General features: G+C 37.8%; 2 protein-coding genes across 2 annotated transcripts in view; one reads left to right on the top strand and one right to left on the bottom strand.

Moving 5' to 3' along the window:
- The window catches only part of lrrc24 (leucine rich repeat containing 24), a 46,760-nt gene extending 39,032 nt beyond the window's left edge, over positions 1 to 7,728 (top strand). Inside the window, exons 4-5 of the mRNA XM_065276709.1 lie at positions 2,141 to 2,309; positions 4,416 to 7,728. Of these exons, the coding sequence (XP_065132781.1) occupies positions 2,141 to 2,309; positions 4,416 to 5,596 (1,350 nt within the window). The 3' untranslated portion in view covers positions 5,597 to 7,728. The remainder of the gene's footprint in view (positions 1 to 2,140; positions 2,310 to 4,415) is intronic.
- On the bottom strand, positions 2,202 to 22,048 carry LOC135767107 (polymeric immunoglobulin receptor-like). The gene is made up of 10 exons (XM_065276736.2): positions 21,986 to 22,048; positions 20,969 to 21,292; positions 20,573 to 20,878; positions 16,154 to 16,193; positions 15,112 to 15,281; positions 14,908 to 14,936; positions 14,704 to 14,796; positions 14,520 to 14,594; positions 13,020 to 13,082; positions 2,202 to 2,335 (listed from the first exon to the last, which is right to left on the bottom strand). The coding sequence occupies exons 1-9, from the start codon at positions 22,029 to 22,031 to the stop codon at positions 13,023 to 13,025; spliced, it is 1,143 nt and encodes a 380-aa protein (XP_065132808.1). The 5' UTR covers positions 22,032 to 22,048; the 3' UTR covers positions 2,202 to 2,335; positions 13,020 to 13,022.
- Positions 22,049 to 22,236: the final 188 nt, after the last annotated feature.

The raw sequence follows: 22,236 nt of genomic DNA, 5'->3' as shown, positions 1-22,236 counted from the left end.
CATCAATGGCAATGGAGCTTAAAACTTGCACAATATTCGAAATATTACTCTTTCTGTGTCAAAAAATGTCGTTTTAAGAGCTGTTTTAGTTTATTAAAATATAGATTAATAAACTTCAAATCTGTGGTAAATTAGTAAAGATAGCACCTATTTAAAAATTTCCTCCCGACGACGTTCCAGGTGATCAGCGGGTGGTCAGCGGCGTGTACACCGCTGAGGGCAGCCTTATCTCGGCAAATCCTTTTAAAATTTGCCTCAGGCTCAGTACTGCTGCTCTACTGCTCAGTGTCTGATGCTCAAACATGAAATATTCCCTTTGGATATATCTAACTGGCAGATTTTTGTCTGATCTATTTATTTTGCTTTATTATTCATATGAAGTCTGTTTTTTGTTGTTCTCGTTTTAGTTGATGTTAAAGTTAAGTTTTATAAATCACATATATTTTCTATAAAATCTTAACGTTGTACTAAATCACTGCCTTTGTACTTTCACTGGATATTTTTCTTGTGTTTACTGTTAATGTTGTAGAAACGTTTTGTACTTTTAAAATAAAGGGTTTTGTTTTATATCATCATTAATTTTGTAATACATTTAAGCTAATCAGCGCATGCGCGTGTTGTCCGAACCACATACACATACTTTCGAAATGAAGAAAAAAACAAGCAGAGTTGCATTTTATATAACATTTCGTTTTATTGCAAATACACTAAAATAAGAATAGCCAGGGCTGCACATACTGGTTAGACTAAATGACAACCTCAAGTACTCTGACGTCCTCGGGAGTTCGTTCTGAAGGATGCAAATCCGAACTTGCCGTTCTTGGTATTGAGAAATGGCCATGATGTTTTGATTCTCTTGTTAATGTGATGTCACACTGATAAAACCCCGCCTATAGCCACTGACTGGCTGGTTCATTTTACCCAAAAGCTTTTCATTTTAAGTACAATTATTAAATGTACTATTTTTGCTAATTTTGATACAAATTGTGGGATGGACATTGTTTTGGATAATTTTTTTATTTTCATGCAACAATGCTTATTATTGTCATTAGTTTAATAAGCAAGATTATGTGAACAACAAGACCTTTACAAGATACCAAACAAGATCTTTGTTTAGTGCTCTTATGAACGTTTCCAGCATGACTTAAAGGTTAAATCTTAAATTGAAATAACATAGCTTTTTTCATGGCCAGTGTTTGCATATTTGTCATATTTCATTCAAAATCAATTGCTCTACATATTTGAATTGGTGTTATTTTCTACTGTTTTTTTGCTAGTGTTGATAGCGTTTCATATAAATAAATAATCATATGATGATTATTGCGTTTTCCTTAACGAAAGTCAGCAATAACCTGCAGGCACTGAATGATGTGCCTTATTTGATTACTGTTCACCCCATGTTGCCAGATATTAGTACGAAAAACAAACAAAAATAATAGGCCATAAAAAACAAAATGAATACAAACCTTGTCTTTCATAAATAAATCAGAGACATCAGTTATACTAACCTTTATACATTTCCCAAAGTATCACATTAATCGCTAAAACACTAAACACTACGTCTATAGATTTTAATAATGAGATTGGCAACACTGCAAATGCTGCACCGCCGCCCGCAGGCACCTCACAGTGGCTTGAGTCGATCTCCATTATTTTAAAGTGGAAATGAAAAACTTAAACTTCACAGATATATTCTAGGCACACTTGAGACTTAAATCTGGTAAAAATGGCCATAATATGTGCCCTTTAAGGAATTTTACATTTAATTTTAAAGGTCACTTGTACCAGTGTTTTAAAACAAAAAGTCCTTGACTAAAACTAGAAGACTGGAAAAGTGGAGAGGAATTAAATTAAAACACATAAAGATTAATGTAGTCTGAAAACCTTTAACAGCATATAAACAACTTAATATACCTCATTTGACTTTCAGTCGAGTGGAAGAATTATGTTTTGTGCACCTTAAAAAACAAACAAACATGCAAATTTAAAACTGACTTTATTCTGAGTAACATGCAGAGAAAGATGACGCTGCACTATTCTAGATGGCTTTACACTGTTTGTTATAGTCATGATTATGCTTAGAATAATGATGATGATGATGATGGTTATAATGATGAAGATATTGATGATTTGTTTCCAGCGTCTACAGGAGCTGCATCTTCAGGAGAATGGGTTGGAGATGCTCGGTGATCAAGCTCTTGTGGGTCTGTCGTCTCTGGCTCTTCTGGACCTCAGCAGAAACAACCTAAGGACTCTGAGTCCTGCTTCACTCAAACCCCTTGTGAGCCTGCAGGTGCTGAGAGTCACAGGTGAGAGCTTTTGTCAGTTGTTTCTCCTAGACAGAAATGGGATTAAATGGGCAGTCTCATGAGAATTCAGATTATGTCCTACACAATATAAACAAAGAATTTTGTTTCCATCTTTTTTGAAACAGTTTTGGTAGAGCCTTTTTATTTTCTGAAATGACCCCTGTGTACAAATCAGTAGATGCATTTCCATTGCAGATTTGCACAAAACTTTAGCGTTATTTTCTAAACGTCGATAAAAGAATATTGTGAAATGTGACTGAAACATAGTTTTTCCTTTCACGATAAGTCATTTCAAACATCACGTCGACTGATGTTGGTAGGTTTAATAATATCACATCCACCGCACTAGACGTTTTTTTACTGAAGGAGATGTAAGAGTATTATCATTAACATATTGGCAAGGAGCCCTCTTGGGAGCAGACACATATCGAGGTGTTTCTGGAAGGTTTAAGTACATACCACATCATCTTCAAATAATAATTATGTGACTTACTTGCATCAGGTGACCTAAAAATGTCATTGCAGTTTTGCTTAATATACCTTTTCCAAATCGTTTGGCGAAAATCTTTTTGCGAAATTATGTGTTTCTAGTTCATCAGTACATGAGTAGGTAAGAGCGGGGCACAACCTAACGCTTTATAGTTTTGGCTAAATAATTCAAAAAATATTTAAGTTTGATTGATTATATTTTTACACAAGGAACACACACATCTCTGCTACAAATGAACATTTGAAGTTTGTTTCTAGCACTTACCATTCTTGGACAATTACATCAAACGTGAGAGAAGTGCAAACGTTACAACTTACCCCATAGGTGGGGTTAATTGTAACAGGCAGGGGGTTAGTTGTAACGCATGCTAAAAACAAAGTTTGCAGGCAAATATTTAAATACTATTTTGTCTATATACTTGAAGTGGAGATTGTTTATATGTCTGTCTATAATAGACAGGTATCCACACTGTATTCATTCATCCAGCCCTTTTCTAACAATAGTTCAATTATAAATGGATACAATGTCTAAATATGTGAGAAAAAGCAGCACAATGACGACACATTTTTTTTTTTACATATGACCCAGCCTGTAATAACCATGCTACAGTTTCAAAATCAAATTCTGAGATAATGAGCATCAAAGTCTGATTTTAGCCATTCATTTCATTATGATTTCTATCTTTCAAAAAAACGGCAAGAATTACGCTAACTTTAGTGGTTTGCATATCGTTAGTGCTGAGGGGTTAGTTGTAACACAGCGTAACAATTAACCCCACTGGGTCAAAATATTTTCAAGCCCACCAAAAAAGTTGCTAAGAGCTGCAGACATATTTCAAAACGATGCTATGTTTTAGTCAACAAGACACTGATTAATATGACATAGCATTGGATTTGGTATCTTACACACCCAACTTAGAAACCGAAAAAAAAAACCACATTTACTTACATGCCACCAAAACACTTGTTCATCAATAACTATCTGGAAAAACATTATACTTTTTCAATAATTTGCGGGAGATTGTCTTTTTGCAGCGTGACAAAAATATTGGAAAAACAAAACGTTCAATATTGTGCAACAATGTAAACAGTTCATGTTACAACTAACCCCACGTTAGTTTTTGCCCCGTGCACCCCTACATCAAGTTGTGAGCATTGCCAACTCATGTAAAAAATTAGCTTTCATAATAATTGCCTGTTGTCAGTGGTTGCCAATGGATTGCTTAGAGGTTGGCTAGTTTGTAGTTTTGTCAGTATTGTGATATTGACAGGTTACACACATTGACAGGTTAATAATAAGGGTTGAGGGTTCTGTTCCAAATACAAGCAGTTGTATTAAACATTAAAACTCATAAACTATGAAAGAGAAACCTTTAGACAACAAAATATTCTCCCCAGATATGTATGATTTCTTAAGATAAAAGAGAGAATCTGTCGAAAGGTAGGGCTGTAAAAAGAATGAGATTAGGGATGTCAGAGAGATTAAAGATAAATACACGAGGAGAAAAAGTATGAAGGTGAGTCATGTTTGAAGTCAAAGCATGTAATTTGTAGAAGGTTTAAAAGTCTTTGATTTCAATGTTTTCATACCCTAACCTGTCTTACTCCATCTCGCAGATAACCCGTGGCGCTGCGACTGTGCTTTGCACTGGCTTCGAGGCTGGATAAATGCAGAGGGCCAGAGACTGCTGAGCTCAGCCGAGCGGCGGATGTTGTGTGCAGAACCACCACGCCTTTCCCACCTCAGTCTGGTTGAGGTTCCTGCAAACAGTCTAGTATGCATCCCCCCAGTAGTGCAGCTGGAGTCTAGTCACTTGACCGTGCGTTTGGGGGAGAGCTTGCGTGTGTCTTGCCAGGCGTCTGGATACCCGCAGCCCCAGGTCACCTGGAGAAAAGCGTCTCATGGTAAAGCCCAGCTGTCTCCCAGGGGTTTGGTACAAGAGGTTGGAATAGAAGGAGATACCAGGAATGGGGGAAGGTTGGTGACTGCCAGACCCGTCGGAAAAGGTGGAGCGTCGAGTCGGGGCCCGGTGCGTGGAGTGGAAGATGGAGGTGATAGAGAAAGCTTTGATCCAGACACTGGTAGCGGGATGCTGTTTCTCAGTAACGTTACTGTGGCGCATGCTGGAAGATATGAATGCGAGGCCTGGAACCCTGGAGGGGTGGCTCGTGTGACCTTTCACCTTTCTGTGAACATGTCCTCGTCTTCTTCCACCTCTGTGATATGGCCTCGGCTACACTCTTCGTCGTCTTACTATCATCCTTCCTCCGTGGACGTAAGCCAGGAGCCGCTGTATGAACTGGAGAGCATGGACTTCAACGCTTTGGGCACGGCCACTCAGACCGCCATAGCTGTGGGCATTTCTTTACTGGCCCTGACGGCCCTGCTGCTGCTTTGCATGATTTATAGTCGTCACCAGCAACGACAAAAGGAAGAGGGTGGTTATAGTACCAGCAAGGAGGAGAGCATCCTCTACGTCAATGACTATTCCGACGGTCCTACCACTTTCGCTCAACTGGAAGAGTACAGAGATGATCGTGGCCATGAGATGTATGTGCTGAACCGTGCCAAACCAGTGCTGGCTCCCCATCCGACTGCCAACCAACAGGGGGTGGCGCTCAAGGCAATTGAGATGCTTCAGAGTCAGTGTATGCTAACCCCAGATAGAGGGCCAGGCATTGGCAGCCGCAGAGCTCCTGCAGAGGGCGGAGAAGGTCCGCCGCCTGATCCTGAGGGTTTGTTTTTGAACCAGAGCTTGCTGTTTGACACACAGATTGCTTATGAAATCCACTGCTGAGCAGTAACTCAGTGATTCTGTGCTTGACCCCGTCAAGCTTGGTAAATGGAAAGACTTACAGTAGTTTTCAAAGCATTCAAATTGACCACAGATTGGTGGGGTTTTTTGCCATCTGACATTATTCTGCTCAATTTCTTTTTGTTCAGAGAGCACAAGTACTTTTTTGAGATAGTAAAGGAATACCATACTTTAAAGCTATCAACAAACAGAACTGATTTTGAGCAGGGTTCCAAAACAGTTGGATAAACAGATACAGAAGTGCTCCTATGTTGCCATATCAAGATGAAAGCGCAAAATCTTAAAAGCGCTACAGAGCTCTACAGAGTGGTAAAATCAACTTACAAATAGCTTATGGCTGCCTCTGCACATTAGGCTGAAAGTACACACAGTAGCTTTTAAATAATAATTTATTCCTTTAGAGCAGTGGTCACCAATCTTCTTCCTGGAGATCTACCCTCCTGCCTAATTTAGATCCAACCCTGTTTCTCTCATTTTTGGGTAGCCGTGAAAAGTTTGATTAGCATGTTCAGGTGTGTTTGATTAGGGTTGGAGGTGAACTCTGCAGAAGGGTAGTCACCTGAATGAGAGCAAGGTTTTGGCACGGAGGAAGGAATGGAGCCCAACTAGTTTGTTAGAGCTGTGCAGTGAGTAAACCTTAATCCCCAACCTCAAGAGGTGCTTTAGTGACAGATGCTAGAGGCTGTGGCCTTTATGATCCTCATTAGTGTGCCCAATTCCCAATCCCATGCCGGACTGATGACTGGTTCAAGTCTCATTTAGTGTGGGATCGAGTAGGACTGGTTACCGTGGTGTGGGCCCCAGATGGAAGTGAGGTTTGGGGGAGGTTTTGGAATGGAGCCCCAACTAGTTTGTGAGAGCTGTACAGTGAGTAAACCTTACTCTCTGACCTCAAGAGGTGCTCTAGTGACAGATGCTAGAGGCCGTGGCCTTTAGTCTCCTTGTTAGAGTTCCCAATTCACATGCCAGACCGATGGCTGGATCGGGTTAGAGTAGGACCATTTACAAGAGCAGAAACCAAAAAGAAAATTCTGTGATCACAAGTCCATAACACAGTATATAATCCATACAGTATATTTTTTCATGAAACAAAAAGGAGGATTCTTGATGAATGACTGGATACCTCTATACAGCGCACAAGTCGTATGGACTAAGTCTCTTTTGGAGTTTGTAAGCTGTGGTCACTATTAGCACTCATTATATGAGAAAGAGCTGTGAAAATCTCCCCCAAAAGTTCCCTTTTATGTTAAACTAGAACAAAAACAGCATAAAGTTTTGAAACAACATAAGGGGGAGTAAATGCAGAATTTCCTTTTTTTGGTAAGCTATTCCTTAAAGTTTCTGAAAGCAACCCTAAAGGCAAATTTTCATGGAAATAAAGCCTTTATTTCATTTACAGACTGTTACCTACCTTATAAAGAAAAGGTACAACAAATCAACCAAAAACAGTGGAGTATGTCTTCTTGTTACTGTGAAATGAACATGATCCAGACTGAGAGCTATGAGAAGGTTTTACTTTCGTTTGAGCGGAAACTAAGAAGACAACGGTAAAGGACATGGGACATCCCTGTGTCAAACATTTCACTTTCTCTGCTTGTGTCAGGCAGTGTGAATAGCTTTGATGTCTTTCTTGCAGAAGCTGTCTTCATGTCAAGTATCTTCTTCCTTTTACATGCATTCCTGTGAGTATTTATTTATATGTGCAAGGCAGATGAGAAAGAAACTGGGTGTAAACAAGAACCAAAAGCAGGTGGGTGTATGTTTGCATCAGCGAAGTGAAGCAGTTCTTTTTCTAGGGATGTGTGCCCCGATATTCTTGACCTCTGTTAGAGGAACACTGTGAATAAAAACACTGGACTCTTGATTCACAGCTTTGCTTTTGTAAGTTATAAATATGGAAGTTTCTTTTATATAACAGTACTGTTTTTCTTTTTGACAGTGTCTATATGTTTTCCTGTTTGCTTTTCCAGCAGCATTATACAGAGAAATGATGAGTAGTGATTACATCAGGGTATACAAGCTTCAGCTGAATACAATAGTTTGTGTATTTCTGTCAAATTGTCTATCAAATATTGACCACCTATTTTATCCAAATAAATTATGCATTCATTTGAGATTTTCATGTGTTTGTGTGTGATCAAAAGAAAGTGAAAGTAAGACTTCCTCCGAGAACCAGAAGTAGGATAACAGAATAGTGTCAGTGTATCCCAGCAAGCAATAAGCGTCATTTCACCATCTAGGTCAGGGCTTCCCAAATCTTACCCTGGAGGGCTGGAGCACTACAGAGTTTAGCTCCACCCCTAATCAAACTTACCCACCTGTGATTTTCTAGTGATCGTGAAGACCTTGATAGACTTGCTCAGGTGTGTTTGATCAGGGTTGGAGCTAAACTCTGCAGTGCTCCGGCCCTCCAGGGTAAGATTTGGGAAACCCTGATCTAGGTTAACTAGAGACCCGGGATATTTGGGCTATGAGTAACCCAGTTCTAGCCCAAATAAACGTGAATTTGGTTAGAAGTCGTTTTTTTTCCAAAATAACTTGTAAGATGATTGATATTCCATTATGTAAGCAAAGTCAACAGTGATTACAAGGTGTTTGCTTTCATTTATTTAGTTACTTTATTTCATTATTTTTGGACTATGATAAACTTTTCACTAACAGTCAAAATTTTGCCTGGATTTAGCCTAGATGGCTGGACTGTGTTTGGACAGCTATCAGACATCTTTTAAAGCAAAATTGCATGCTGGGATCAGAAGAGCTGGTTTGTACATTAATAAAATAAAAACACAGACTTGTGACCCGTTCACATTCACCGATTCACTTGGATCCGAAAACCAGAGGTGCGACCCGAGGGTGTTCAGGTCTAATGGTTTCACGTGTGCCATGGTCATGGGACGGGTATAATATAACCGGCATCAGGTCTCGGGTAATATAAAATGAATGTGTTTTTGCCGATTGGACCCAATTTTGGCAGCATGCGTGACAGTAAACTTTGGCAACCAGATGGGGCATGTCCAGCAAAGCAACAATATTGAAAAACCGTCAACTTTATGCAAATGATGAGCGACTTACGGAAACGACTACCAATGGGAGTGAATCATGGAGTAAACGTCATCTGTCTATCATCTGGTCCAACAATGGATGGTTACTCATTTTTTGTTATAAGATTACTAGGACAAAAAGAATAAGACGACCTCGTTGAAAGAGACTGGCAAAGTCGCTGGTAGTGTGCACGTAGCATTACACTACAGGTCAAAAGTTAGGAATCACTTGACTGAAATGTTTAATATGATCCTAAAAATCTTATAATCTGAAGGTGTACTGTATGTTTATCTTCTTTAAATTACTTTTGTGCAAAACATATTAATATCTTTCATTAGAAAACAAAACTTTTATTTAACAAAAATAAAAAATATACAGTGTTGTGCAAAAGTCTTATGCCACCATTCCACAATTAGATTTGTTGTTTTTGCAATGTTATAGTGATTATATATAATTGTTTCTCAGTCTCTTTAATAGAATACATCCAGAAAATACAGGAAATATGTCTATGCTATTAAAAACTGTTTAAAAATGTAAACTGATGTGTCAAGTTTTTAGGGTAAACTCCCCTTTCACTTGAGCAATAGCAGGAAACTGCAGGATCTCTTAAACCTAAATAATATTAAATCCTAATTTCAAATTCTAATCGAATGACTTCAGGACTTCAGGTCTCCTCAAAAAAGCTCAAGATGTGTTTCGTGCCAAGAGAGGTCACACTAAACACCGACGATTCTGTAAGAAGACATTTAGGCCTGATTTTTTTTTTTACATATTTCCTGTGTTTTCTGTTTGTGTGTTAATAAAATAAATTGAAAAATAAATATAGATGGACATTAAAATTTCTAAAACAACAAGTCTGATGGTGGTGCCCTAAGACTTTTGCACCGTACTGTATATTGGGGCGGACTTAACCAATAAGCGAGGTAAGCAGCCTGACAAATACCAAGAAGGCTGTGTAAATCATATAAAACTTATTAGTTTACTGTCATATATTGTATGTCCTGTCTATAACCATTAAGATTTGACATTGTTATTATTACAGCATGCCCCCATCATAAATAGCCTAATGAAATTTTCCTATCGAGCTGCAGATGCGTAAGCAGTTCAACGGCTGCCAGATGAGACTCAGAGTAGACAGAGTTTAGAGTAAGAGAGAGAGAGAGAGAGAGAGAGCAAGAGTGAGAATTTGCAAGCAGAAGGCGAGGTTTAGAAATAAGACAAACAATGAAATGCAGCTTCCTCAGCTGAGCTGAAAAAAGGAGGAAAAAATAATGCGGCTAAACTCTCAAAACTTGCTTCTTTTTACTCTGTCTACAGAGTCCCACAGAAGCTGTAGCTGAGTTTACTCAGCCGGTGAATATAGCCAGGAAAATGAATAGCGATGCGAACAGCACACAGGACAGGGGGCTAATAGGAAGTGATCATCCCTATGCCCTATTCCCCTAGAAGATCAACTCCTGTGTAAACTCTGAAGGGAGTTGCGCAATTGTATCTCATAGTGTGTGGCCGTTAAAAATAAAAACTTAGCGAACAGAGCAATGACAACGTCATTTTCTCTTTATCTGTAGCGACTGTTTATGCAGCATCCCCTCCCTTTCCTGCTTTCTGCACTTTTAGTTTTAATTTTGTTTTTTGTTTGTGAATTTAATTGTATTAGATTTTACAATAAAAAAAAAATAAACGTTCCAGGTTACATACAATTTAAATCATGCTTTGTAATTATTTACAAATGTATAAAAACACAGAATAAAAAATATAAGAAGGGCTCAGATGCAAAATCTTTTCTTTAGTTGCTTTTGCATTTATACTCTTCATACATAGAAAAAGTGTTTCGAGTTCAAGTTTGACTACTGGGGCCCCGATATGTGGAATCGCTTAGGGCCCCTGAATATATAAAACTATATTTTTGAAATTGATGACTTAAAATTGAAGAAAAAGCCAATAATAGCCTAGAACAGATATAAACTCCTTCAATATTCTTTAAAAATTCATCTCAGCTTCAGGCTTCAAGAAGCTGCTTGATAAAATTCCATGAGTTCCATTTTGGGAATTCTACTGTAGGCTGACTACACTGCAGATTCATTTTGGATGATACTCACAAAATAACTCTACTGTTGGATTTGTGTCATGTTATAGTTTTGATGAGTTTGCTATTATTCTGTAACATGGAAAAATATAGGGGAGAACCGGGGCAAAAGTAACAGACGAAAGTAACAAAGCGATTTTCTCAGAGCCCTGATAACATTTGCATTTCAAACTATGACAGTATCTTTAACACACAAACTTGTTACTGAGCTGAAAATACTGCGTCATTTACAGTACTCGCCGTTTTCCGCATGTAGATCCAGAAAGGTGCTTTTAACCATGATAAGTAAATTCCAAAAGCTGTCTTTTTTTCTTATAACGCAATATGTTTCTGGTTTCATGTGTTAAAGTACTGATCAACCTACAGGTTATTTAGTGCTATAACACATCCTGAAGTTTGACTTCTCAGAGTTTTTTCTCGGGTTTAAATGTGAGATCCTGTCGGGTCCAAATTAACACTTCCTACTTTTGTCTCGCTGCTAATACTGTTGTATTGAAAATTTATATTATTCTAATTTGATTTAAATTCATTTTCATAGTGTTCAAACTGTTGAAGATGTTTTATTCTCAACAATTTAAGTTTTTACTGTTGGTTGCTTTTGAAACATTTGATAAAACTAAAATTTTAAATAAATATCTTGTTTTGTTGTGTTACTTTTGACCCACCTGTGTTACTTTCATCCCTGCAGGTGGGGTCAAAAGTTACAATGCACTACTTATGTTTAAAGTGAAATTATACTGAAGTTGTTTTACATTTTTACAAAATTACACCTGGTATTGATAGAGCACACTTGTGAGTTTTTGACCACAGCAAAAATATATCTCTGTCTAAAACATTATCTTTTAAATTAAGTTTTTCTGAAAAATTGTACTTTCGCCCCCGCTCTCCCCTATATAAAGAATTTGTAAGTGATTCCAAACTTTTCACCCATAGTGTACATATCTAGGGAATACAAAAAAATTAACATGAAACAACTAAAGACATCAACTTTATATCTAACTATCATACACTGTCAGAAAAAATGGCCCCTAGCTGTCAGTGGGGCACCTAAAGAGTTTATATTTGTACCTTAGAGGTACATAATGTATTGGTACCAAATGTATGCATATCTGTATACAGGACTTTTCTAAGAGGGTACTGCCCCAATGATAGCTTGGGACCATTTTGTATCTTATTTTCTTAGGTCATTTTGCTCATTAAGAAAGTTGATTTGAGAATTTTTAGATATTTGTACTGAAAAAAAGACAAAATACTAAGTTAAGAAAGTCATTTTTTGCAGTGTGTGTAACTTGAAATTTGGTGTATCATGTCAGAGCTCTTAAATTTTACCAAAAGTAATACCGGGCCACTCAGGTTTTTGCAGCAGCGGTGCCTCGGCCCCACCCAATTCTCTCAAGTTTTTGCTAGCATTTTACCTTTTGTTTATAATTGACCAGCACAAATAGAAATTATAACAATTGGTAAGTCTGATAAAAGACAGACAAATTCAAATAGTTGTATATATTTTAAAAAATACAAATGTATCAAAATTAAAATGAAATCTGGCCCCAAACAGTTCCAACGGTATTATACATTATGAGAGTGTACGACTTTTTCACCTATTTTGGCACACAAATTTTGTACCTAAGATACTAAAAATTCTTCTTAAGTACTACTTTAGATAATCTAAAGAACATCTAAGTGTACTTATCTGTGATATTTTGAGACACAATGAACATGAACTAAAATGTGCTTATTTTAACACACTATCTCTGTATAAAAAATGTTTAGTTACCACGTAGTAAACTTGAACCCATCTTTCATCTTTCATTGTTACTTCTGAAACCGTATAGCAGGAAACGTTCTCTTACTTCTCAGCGAAAGAAATACAAGATATGACGTGTGAACTGGCTGAAATGCGTGTGTCTCACAGTGAATGTGTGAGACTTGAGAGACCTGCAGGTATACGAGTACTGTAGATGTCTGTTGTGCTGTCAGGTTCTAGTTTTACTTCTCACATTGATTAATAAGAAGAGCAGGAAAGCAGAACAACATTAAGCCCTTAAAACAAACATGTCAAGATGCAAGTCTCACAGCAAGTTATTTGTTACTATTTTAAATTTTGGCTTGTGAAAATTTGACATAACTTACAAACTCAAGATGAAATTGTTTAAAAAATATATGTTGATTTTAACAAAAATGCTTCATATTTTGTATAATGGTCTCTGTTTGTTCTTATGTCTTAAACGAAACAAGACGTAAATCCATTTCTTACCGTGACAACTTGTTATAACTCACCTGTTATTTAAGATATTTTACTGCACTGTAGATCACTTCATCACCCTTTTCAGTAGAACAGCCCTAAGAAAATGAATAAAAGGAAAAATCACAATCTTTAATTTACAAAAAATGATTAAAAAATGAACCCTACTGTATAACCTGAATGTTTAAAAGGGATCAACATTGTAAGGGGAATTTTTAATAAAATGAACAGAATATTGAGAAAGGATGTTTACAATCTTAACCCAACCCTGGCCACGATAAACATGTTCAGATTCGCAAATTAAACATTTAGGGGTGGTTTCCCGGCAGGGCTTATGCCAGACGAAAATGCATTTTTGAGCTGCCTTAATTTAAAAACACCTTGTATTGACATTATCTTCAAACATATTGCCATTGTTATGCCTCAACATGCACACCAGTGTTGTTTTTTGTAAGGTTTGCTAGTAAAAATGACTTAAACATCCTAATATAAATAAGGCCTAGTTCTGGATCAATCTAAACCCTGTCCGGGAAACCACCTCTTACTGTGTGTCAGGAAATGAAAAGGAAAAGCAATGAAGGTCATCCAAATAACACACACACACACACACAAATAAAATTATTGCCAATAAATTCAATAGTAAAACTGTAGCAACAAACATTTAAAAAAATTATAGTGGTATTTTATTGTCAGAGCCAAGTAAATATTATAATTCATAGATAATAAATTACGCTATCTTTGGCAGTCAGAAGTCTCACTACAGCGCTGTCACAAAAGCCTAAATTCAAAGTTGCTGAATGCTGTTGTAAATTCAAATCGTTGTAGGTGAATCAAATTAAAGTAAAATCTTAGGAATTCATTGTTAATGTGAAAAATATTTGTTTATAATTTCGTTATGCTTTTAAGACTTTCAGCATGCACACTGTGCTTATTCAAGGTTGCTAATATAATCCTGAAAATATACAACAAGCTAAAGAAACATAAGAAATAGACTATCCAGTAAATTATGAATTATGAGATTTGTGACGCTTTGTAATGACCGGTGGCATCAGGCGTGAGTGACGTGGTTGTCATGGAAATAACTCTCTAGTTACGTATTGTTGTACACTGCGACGCACTCCAGCTCTGGCCCTCAGCAATAAGCTACTGTTTGTATTTACACATGAAAACATATGTCCGACATACACTACATAAACGTATTTGCTTCATGAAAGATTGGCTGTGTCTGAAACTCCGAGCCGGTCCTCCCTATACGCAGAGTACGCAAGGTGCATAGAAGCCCAAACTACTAGGGGGCCCCTTTTGCTCTTAAAGTCATCTGGCACTGCACAGACCCGATGGTAAGTGACATCATATCACATGATGTATCAGATGCAGTACGTCTAAATTCATTCATACTTTCCATATTCATACTATATAGTACTGACTCAATGGTCAATGAGTAGATACTTCATCAGTACCTACTGTCACAGTATGCGATTTCTGAACTATTTTTACATTAACTTATTTGTTTTTTATCAGCAGTGTAGGCTTACAATAAAGACGTCGTCATCTTCATCTTCTTTTGCTTTCTTGAAGACTATAGTACTGTACCAGACAGATCTTTCTTCCTGTTCATAAAGAGAAAAAATCTCTTTAAATTATATTTATACAGTATGATTATTTAAATGGTAAAGATGTAAATTCATATAACAGTATTTTATCTGTGTGAACACATACCACAGAACTGGGATGTGGTTCTTGTAAGCTTACAATAGAGCCGTTGTTTGCTTTCTTGAAGACAACAGTACCGTACCAGACAGATCTCTCTGCCTGTTCATAAAGAGAGAACATATCTTTAGATTATATTTATATGGTTAATTAAATGGGATAGATGTAAATTCATGTTACAGTATTGTAGAAATGATCTGTATAAACACATACCACAGAACTGGGATCTGGCGTATCCCCATCTGAATGCAGAAAGAAGTATATTAAAATACCACAAAATAAACTATGTGCTACTACTGTTCAATGTATTGACTCAATAGAACTAAAAAATTATCATGTTATATAAGTTAACTAATGCAACAATATAATAAATCCTGAATTTGAAATGAATTAAAAAAGGTAGTAATGAAAACTGACTTTGTTTTCGTTTAATCCACCAGGTTAACAAAGCCACCACCAGTAGCAGCATTAGTAGACCAGTTATCCAGAGAAACTGTAAAATCCCATTGCGGTGGTCAGTCGATGGACACGTATTGTCTTCTGTATTATTTATAATGATTGGGTGGTTTTTGCATTCAGAGCTGATACTATAAATTGAATAATAAGGGATTAAAATGTTGACAAGTGAAATAAATATTTTATATTACAATATACAAAAAAGAAATGTGGCCAGTTGCATAAACTGCTTGGATTATTCTTACAAGTTAGTCATGAAATTGGTTTTCTTCAAGATTGGTTATACATTTATATAACTTTATTTAATTACAAAAGAGGTATTTGAATTTGAAAAGTAAGAACAGATCAGACTAGTTTTTAAGACGCTGCCTGCGTCCGAAATCACCTGGAGGCCTGTTGTTTAGAGAGTCTGGCTTGTAGTCCAAAGGTCACTATTTCAATTTTTATTGCCGGTCTGTTGGGACTGAGGTGCCCATGAGCAAGGCACCCTTCTCTCCTGGTGTGTGTGTTCACGACTACCAGTGTGTGTGTTCACTACTCACACTGATGGGTTAATTAAAGAGATTCAATTTTGAGTATGGGTTACCATACTTGATAATCACGTCACTTCTACTTTACTACTGTATATATATATACAGGTATATATAAAGGTTTTATCCAAAGTGCATTACAGTGCTTTACAAGATATACTTTTTTATCAGCATGTGGGTTGCCTGGGTTTAAACCCATGACCTTTTGTGCTGCTAACGCAATGCACTAAAACTCAGCCATACTGGAGCTATACAGGATAAAGGTTGTGGGTCAGAGGACATGGCAGAATGCACCACACACAATATAGAAAATACAGTATTAATGATAGAGCAGTGGGTACTTCCTATAATTCAGTAAATACTGTTACAGTAATTTCGGGCACAGGCACAGTCTTAATCCTAGTTGCTATTGTTTATGCAGTTGGCCACTGATTTAATTATTAGTTTGATTCAGTTTTAAATACATTACTCACATGGGAGCAGCAACATTATCCAACCTTAAATCTTTCTGAGCTGGAGACAAAAAGCAGCAGACAACAAATCTGTCAAAACTGGTAACGAGAGTGAGGACGCAAGTACAGAGTTCATGATGAATAAATAACATTTAATAATAAACAAGAAACAAAACATGAGAATCAAACAACGGGCAGGTAAGTTACACAGGAACACGTAATACGAAGCACAGGTACAAACATGGAAGTAGCAACAATGATCCAGCAGTGAGCACAAACACAGGTATAAATACAGACTAATGACAAACAGGTGGAATGAATCAGGTGATAAATTAACCAATGTCCAGGTGATGACAATCGGAACAGAAACAAGACCTGTCACGGTACCCCCCTTAAAGAGTGGCTCCCAGACACTCCAACATAAACATAAACAAAAGGTCTGGGAGGGCGACTCTGGGTGAGGGACGGAGGGCTTGGAGACCACAGCGGATACTGCAGAACAGGAGGCCAGGGCAAATCCGGCAACACCAGCACAGCCATCGCGGGAACAGACTGATGAATTGACCATCACCGGAACCAACTCAGAAAGTTCAACTATCATGGGAACTGAGTCAGAAAGTTCAAACATCACATGAACTGACTCAGAAAATTCAACCATCACAGGACTGACTCAGAAAGTTCAACCATCACAGGAACTGACCCAGAAGATTCAACCATCATGGGAGTCGACTCAGAAGATTCAACCAATACAGGAACCGACTCAGACAACTTGTCCCGTCTCAGGGAATAAATCGGGCATGGCAGCATCCGACCCAAGAACCCTATCGAGCATGGCGGCGGTCATCCCGAGAATCGACCCAGAAGATTTGACCATAAGAGGAATCACTTCAGCAGACTCGAGCCTCCTAGGAACCGGCTCATATGTTGCGACAACCACCCCGGGAAATGAATCGAGTGTGGCTGCCGCCAACTTGAGCCAAGCCTGGAGCCCAGACCGTTCCCTTTCCGATAGCTCCAGTGGGCATAGGGACTTAGCGGCTTGCGCATCCCAACGTCCACTACTCCCTCTCAAAAAAATACTTGGGAAAGCTCCACACCTTGAACTCACTGCATTCTTTAATGGCTGGATCATTCTGTCACAACTGGTAACGAGAGTGAGGACGCAAGTGCAGAGTTCATGATGAATAAATAACATTTAATAATAAACAAGAAACAAAACAGGAGAGTCAAACAACGGGCAGGTAAGTTACACAGGAACACGTAATACGAAGCACAGGTACAAACATGGAAGTAGCGACAATGATCTGGCAGTGAGTATTGCACAAACACAGGTATAAATACACACAGACTAATGACAAACAGGTGGAATGAATCAGGTGATAAATTAACCAATGTCCAGGTGACGACAATCGGAACAGAAACAAGACCTGGCATGGTCCCCCTGCTTAAAGAGTGGCTCCCAGACACTCCAACAAAAACATAATCAAAAGGTCTGGGAGGGTGACTCTGGGGGAGGGATGGAGGGCTTGGAGACCAAGGCGGATACTACAGAACAGGAGGCCAGGGCAAATCCAGCAACACCAGTACAGCCATCGTGGGAACAGACTGATGACTTGACGATCACGGGAACTGACTCAGAAAGTTCAACCTTCACAGGAACTGACTCAGAAAGTTTAACCATCACAGGAACCGACCCAGAAGATTCAACCATCACGGGAGTCGACTCAGAAGATTCAACCAATACGGGAACTGACTCAGACGACTCGTCCCTCACGGGAACCAATGAGGATTTGATCATCCCGGGGACCAACTCCACCCGTCTCGGGGAAACAGCCTCGTATGCAGCAGCGACCATCCCGGGGAAAAAATTGGGCATGGCAGCGTCCGACCCAAGAACCGCATCGAACACGGCGGTGGTCATCCCAGGAATCGACCGAGAAGGTTCGACCATAAGAGGAACCAATACAGCAGACTCGAGCCTCCCAAAAACCGGCTCATGAGTTGGGACAACCACCCCGGGGAATTAATTGAGCGTGGCTGCCGCCAACTTGAGCCAAGCCTGGAGCACCGATCGTTCCCTCTCCGATAGCTCCAGTGGGCGTCGGGACTTAGCGGCTGGCAGATCCCTAAGTCCACTACTCCCCCTCAAAAAAATATTTGGGGAAGCTCCACTCCTTGAACTCGCTGCGTCCTTTAATGGCTGGATCATTCTGTCATGACTGGTAACGAGAGTGAGGACGCAAGTGAAGAGTTCATGATGAATAAATAACATTTAATAATAAACAAGAAACAAAACACGAGAATCAAACAACGGGCAGGTAAGTTACACAGGAACACGTAATACGAAGCACAGGTACAAACATGGAAGTAGCGACAATGATCCGGCAGTGAGTATTAGTGATGGTCGTTTTCGAAGCACTGCTTCATGAGGCTTCGAAACATTTACGAATCTTTTGTTTCGAATCAGTGGTTCGGAGCTTGTTTCAAACTGGCCCAAGTCACGTGATTTTAGCAAACGAGGCTTCATTACGTCATAACTGTTTCGAAACGTTTCGAAAATCCGACGATTCACCACTAGGGGGAGTTGATCACATGACCAGTGTCTTATATGTTTCGGTGAACTCGGGCCAGTTTTATTATAAAAGTTCATAAAACATTTATCCTTCTGACTAATAACACTGCCATTTTATCTATTTATTGTTTATAGACAGATTTAATGACAAAAATGTGCATAATTAAAAGGGTAGTTAGTTTTAATCATTTGTTTGCCCTAAATAAAACTAAAAACACATAATACACTTTTAACTATGTCTAAATTAAGTTAAATAATTTTTTTAACATATTTTAATAAAAAAATTGCTATTATTTTGTAAAAAAAAGTGTAAAATGTTTGGCCATATCTGCTTTACACTATTTTGACCAGCAGGGGTCGCCAGCGTGTGTGGTGTTTCGAACTGCTTCGAAAAACTGAATCAATTTTCAAAGCAATTGGTTCAATTGATTCGAAGCTTCGAAAAGCTTCGTTTCTCCCATCACTAGTGAGTATTGCACAAACACCGGTATAAATACACACAGACTAATGACAAACAGGTGGAATGAATCAGGTGATAAATTAACCAATGTCCAGGTGACGACAATCGGAACAGAAACAAGACCTGTCACAGCTTGACCGTGACAAAATCAGTATAACATGAAGTTAAAAAACAACATTGAAAAAATTGAGATTTTTGATGCTCAATTATTCAAATTGACATGGTATATAGGCCTACTGTTTACATTTGCAAATTTATGTAATATCTGAAACACAAGCAGTGCCAAACAGAATGGCAAAAGCAAATGCAATAAATATAAAAATTTGTCAATTCAACATTTTTCTAACAGATCGCATGTCACGATGATCCGTGTCATGTTTTGTGTCTGTTCTATATTGTCATCACCTGGACACTTGTTAATTATCACATCATTCATTCCACCTGTGTGTCATTAGTCTTTGTGTATTTATACCAGTGTTTGTGTCACACTCATTGCCGGATCATTGTCGTTGCTACTATGTTTGTACCCTGTTCCTTTGTTCTGCTTACCTGCCTTGATTTGATTCCAGTGTTTTGTTTCCTGTTAAATTATTAAATGTTATTTATTCAGTCTTACTCTGCACTTGCGTCCACACTTTACAAATCCAGCAAACCAGTCATGACATCGCACAAATCACTTTCCTTCAATGCCATTAACTAATATTGCATATTTCTTATAATCCTTGTTTGAATTATGTCAAAGATTATGGGGGTCCCCTAGCTAAGCCCGACCCACCCCGGCCAAGCTCCCTGCCATTATAGGGTCGCCGTGATTTCATATCCTGGATCAACATTTTTTGTTGGTCCTGGGTCAACGTTTTAATCAAAGAAACCCCAAATTACCCTTAACTCAAACCCTAACCTCAAATAATTGAAATAATAGTATGAGAAGAATTTTTAAAAAAAAAACCCAATCCTAAATCTAAAAATCTGTCAATTCCTCCAGAAAACAGCATGCGGCACACTTGAGAGTTTACATTTATTTCAGACAGTTATCTTTTGTATTATTTTATTGCAAAATCGGGACAAATAATGGCACTTTGTGGCAGCGGAGCATGGGAATTTCCAATTCATTTTAATTAGTTTTGACTAATTAATTAGTATTTTATTTTTTATATAAAGCAGGGGACCCCCAACTGTATATTTTTTTGCTTTATAACGATTCCTCAATTTGAACACTGCCTGAAATAAAATCTTTTGCATTTGTTTACATGCACTTAATGTGTAAATATGCGGTTCTTCCCAAGTCTGTAAAGCTTTTTTTTGAAGTTCTGATGAATGAAGCAGCTTGTTTCACTGAAACTACACACTTCCCATTTTAAAAAATAACTATGAATGCATGACCCTTAAATTAAAATCAGTTGCTTACATGTACTGTTCAATTGAACAATGAGTTGAACAGGAGCCTGTAGATCTCCTACAGAGCAGTAATACCAGCCAGAATCACTCTTCATCAGTCCAGACATCACCACAGTCAAAGATCCTCTCCCATCATCACTGATCTCAACTGAATACTGGGATGTGCCAGATTTTCCCACTGTGTCACATTTCTTGTCTTTAAATCTGCACCACTGTTTGTGTTTATTCTCATATGTAGAAGTGTAGAGACACTGTACACTGATATTACCACCTTCATCTACAGTTACACTGCTGGACATCACAGAGACATCAGGAGCTGAATATAAAGAGGAACAACTTTGAATTTTTTTACAATAACAGGTAGGGTATCATACCATGAAAATGTAGAAAATGTTTTTTTCCTTACCTGTTTGAACAGTTATAAACAACTTTGCTTTCTCATCTAGGCTGTCTTTAATGCCCACACCACACCAGTGAAATCCAGAGTCAAAGGTTGTCAGATTATTGAGTTGAACTGTAAAAATGTTTTTGGATAGGTCGTCTGTTATCAGCCATTTTCCTGTTTTGTCTGTATGTCCTGTATGTGCCGTTATAGTGCACAGGCTCCAAAATGTCCCAGTACACCAATATTTTGGGTTGAGTTTATAGCGACTGTCATATAGACATGGGATAGTAACTGTTCCTCCTTCTCTTACACTAACATGGTATAGTGTTGTAATGCTCACGGTAACTGTAGATAACACAATAAACAGAATATTCATAACAAGACATTCATGCTTTAAACTGTAATTTTATATTAACCAACTTTTGAAATGTTCATATTATCATACTGTTCATACGTAATAACATTTGTTGCATAATATTATTAAACATAATTAAAGGTTTAAAGGAAAACACCACCACTTTTTAATATTTTACTATGTTCTTACCTCAACTTGAGGTAATACTTTTGTTTGGAGCCATAGGAATGAATGGGGCTAGGCTAAATGCTAACACATTCATGAGGCGCTGTACAAAGATTAAAAGTGCACGCATTGAAAAAAGATAGGTATGTATTAATTTGTTTAAGTTGAGGTAAGAACATAGTAAATATAAAAAAAACGGTGGCGTTTTCCTTCAACTCTACAACAAACCAACTTCTACCACAAAAATAAATTGGGATATCATAAAAGGCGTAAACATCTACTCAAACTAAAGCAGAAATAAATTAATTAAATTCTTAATAGATTCTAATTAATGCAATACTTTTTAATTTACCCCATATGTTCCCTGTAATATTGTGATAATGTATTTTACATTACTATAATATATAGTAATATATATATATATATATATATATATATATATTAAGACAGATTATACAGATATGTACTGCACAAAGAAAGCACCCAAGAGATTGTAAAGTCAAATGTTTGTGTCTTACCTGCTATGTAAAGTAAAATAATAAAGAGAATCAGATGATGAGCCATGTGATGATCTGAGTTGGTCAAAGACAAAACTTCAAATGAACGTTTCACTTCCTGGCTCAGTGCATTCAAAAAGCAAGCAGTTCCTATGCTTTAGTACTGTATGACTGTCTATTGAAGTGAAAATGAGTTAAAGAAAGAAGGTACTGACAGATGCTCTACATACACATGCATGAGTGTAAATGGGGGTGGGGGCATGGGAACCAGT

This window comes from Paramisgurnus dabryanus, chromosome 6 (genome assembly GCF_030506205.2).
Source record: "Paramisgurnus dabryanus chromosome 6, PD_genome_1.1, whole genome shotgun sequence".
Lineage (NCBI taxonomy): Eukaryota > Metazoa > Chordata > Actinopteri > Cypriniformes > Cobitidae > Paramisgurnus > Paramisgurnus dabryanus.
This window is presented reverse-complemented; position numbering and strand designations above follow the sequence as displayed.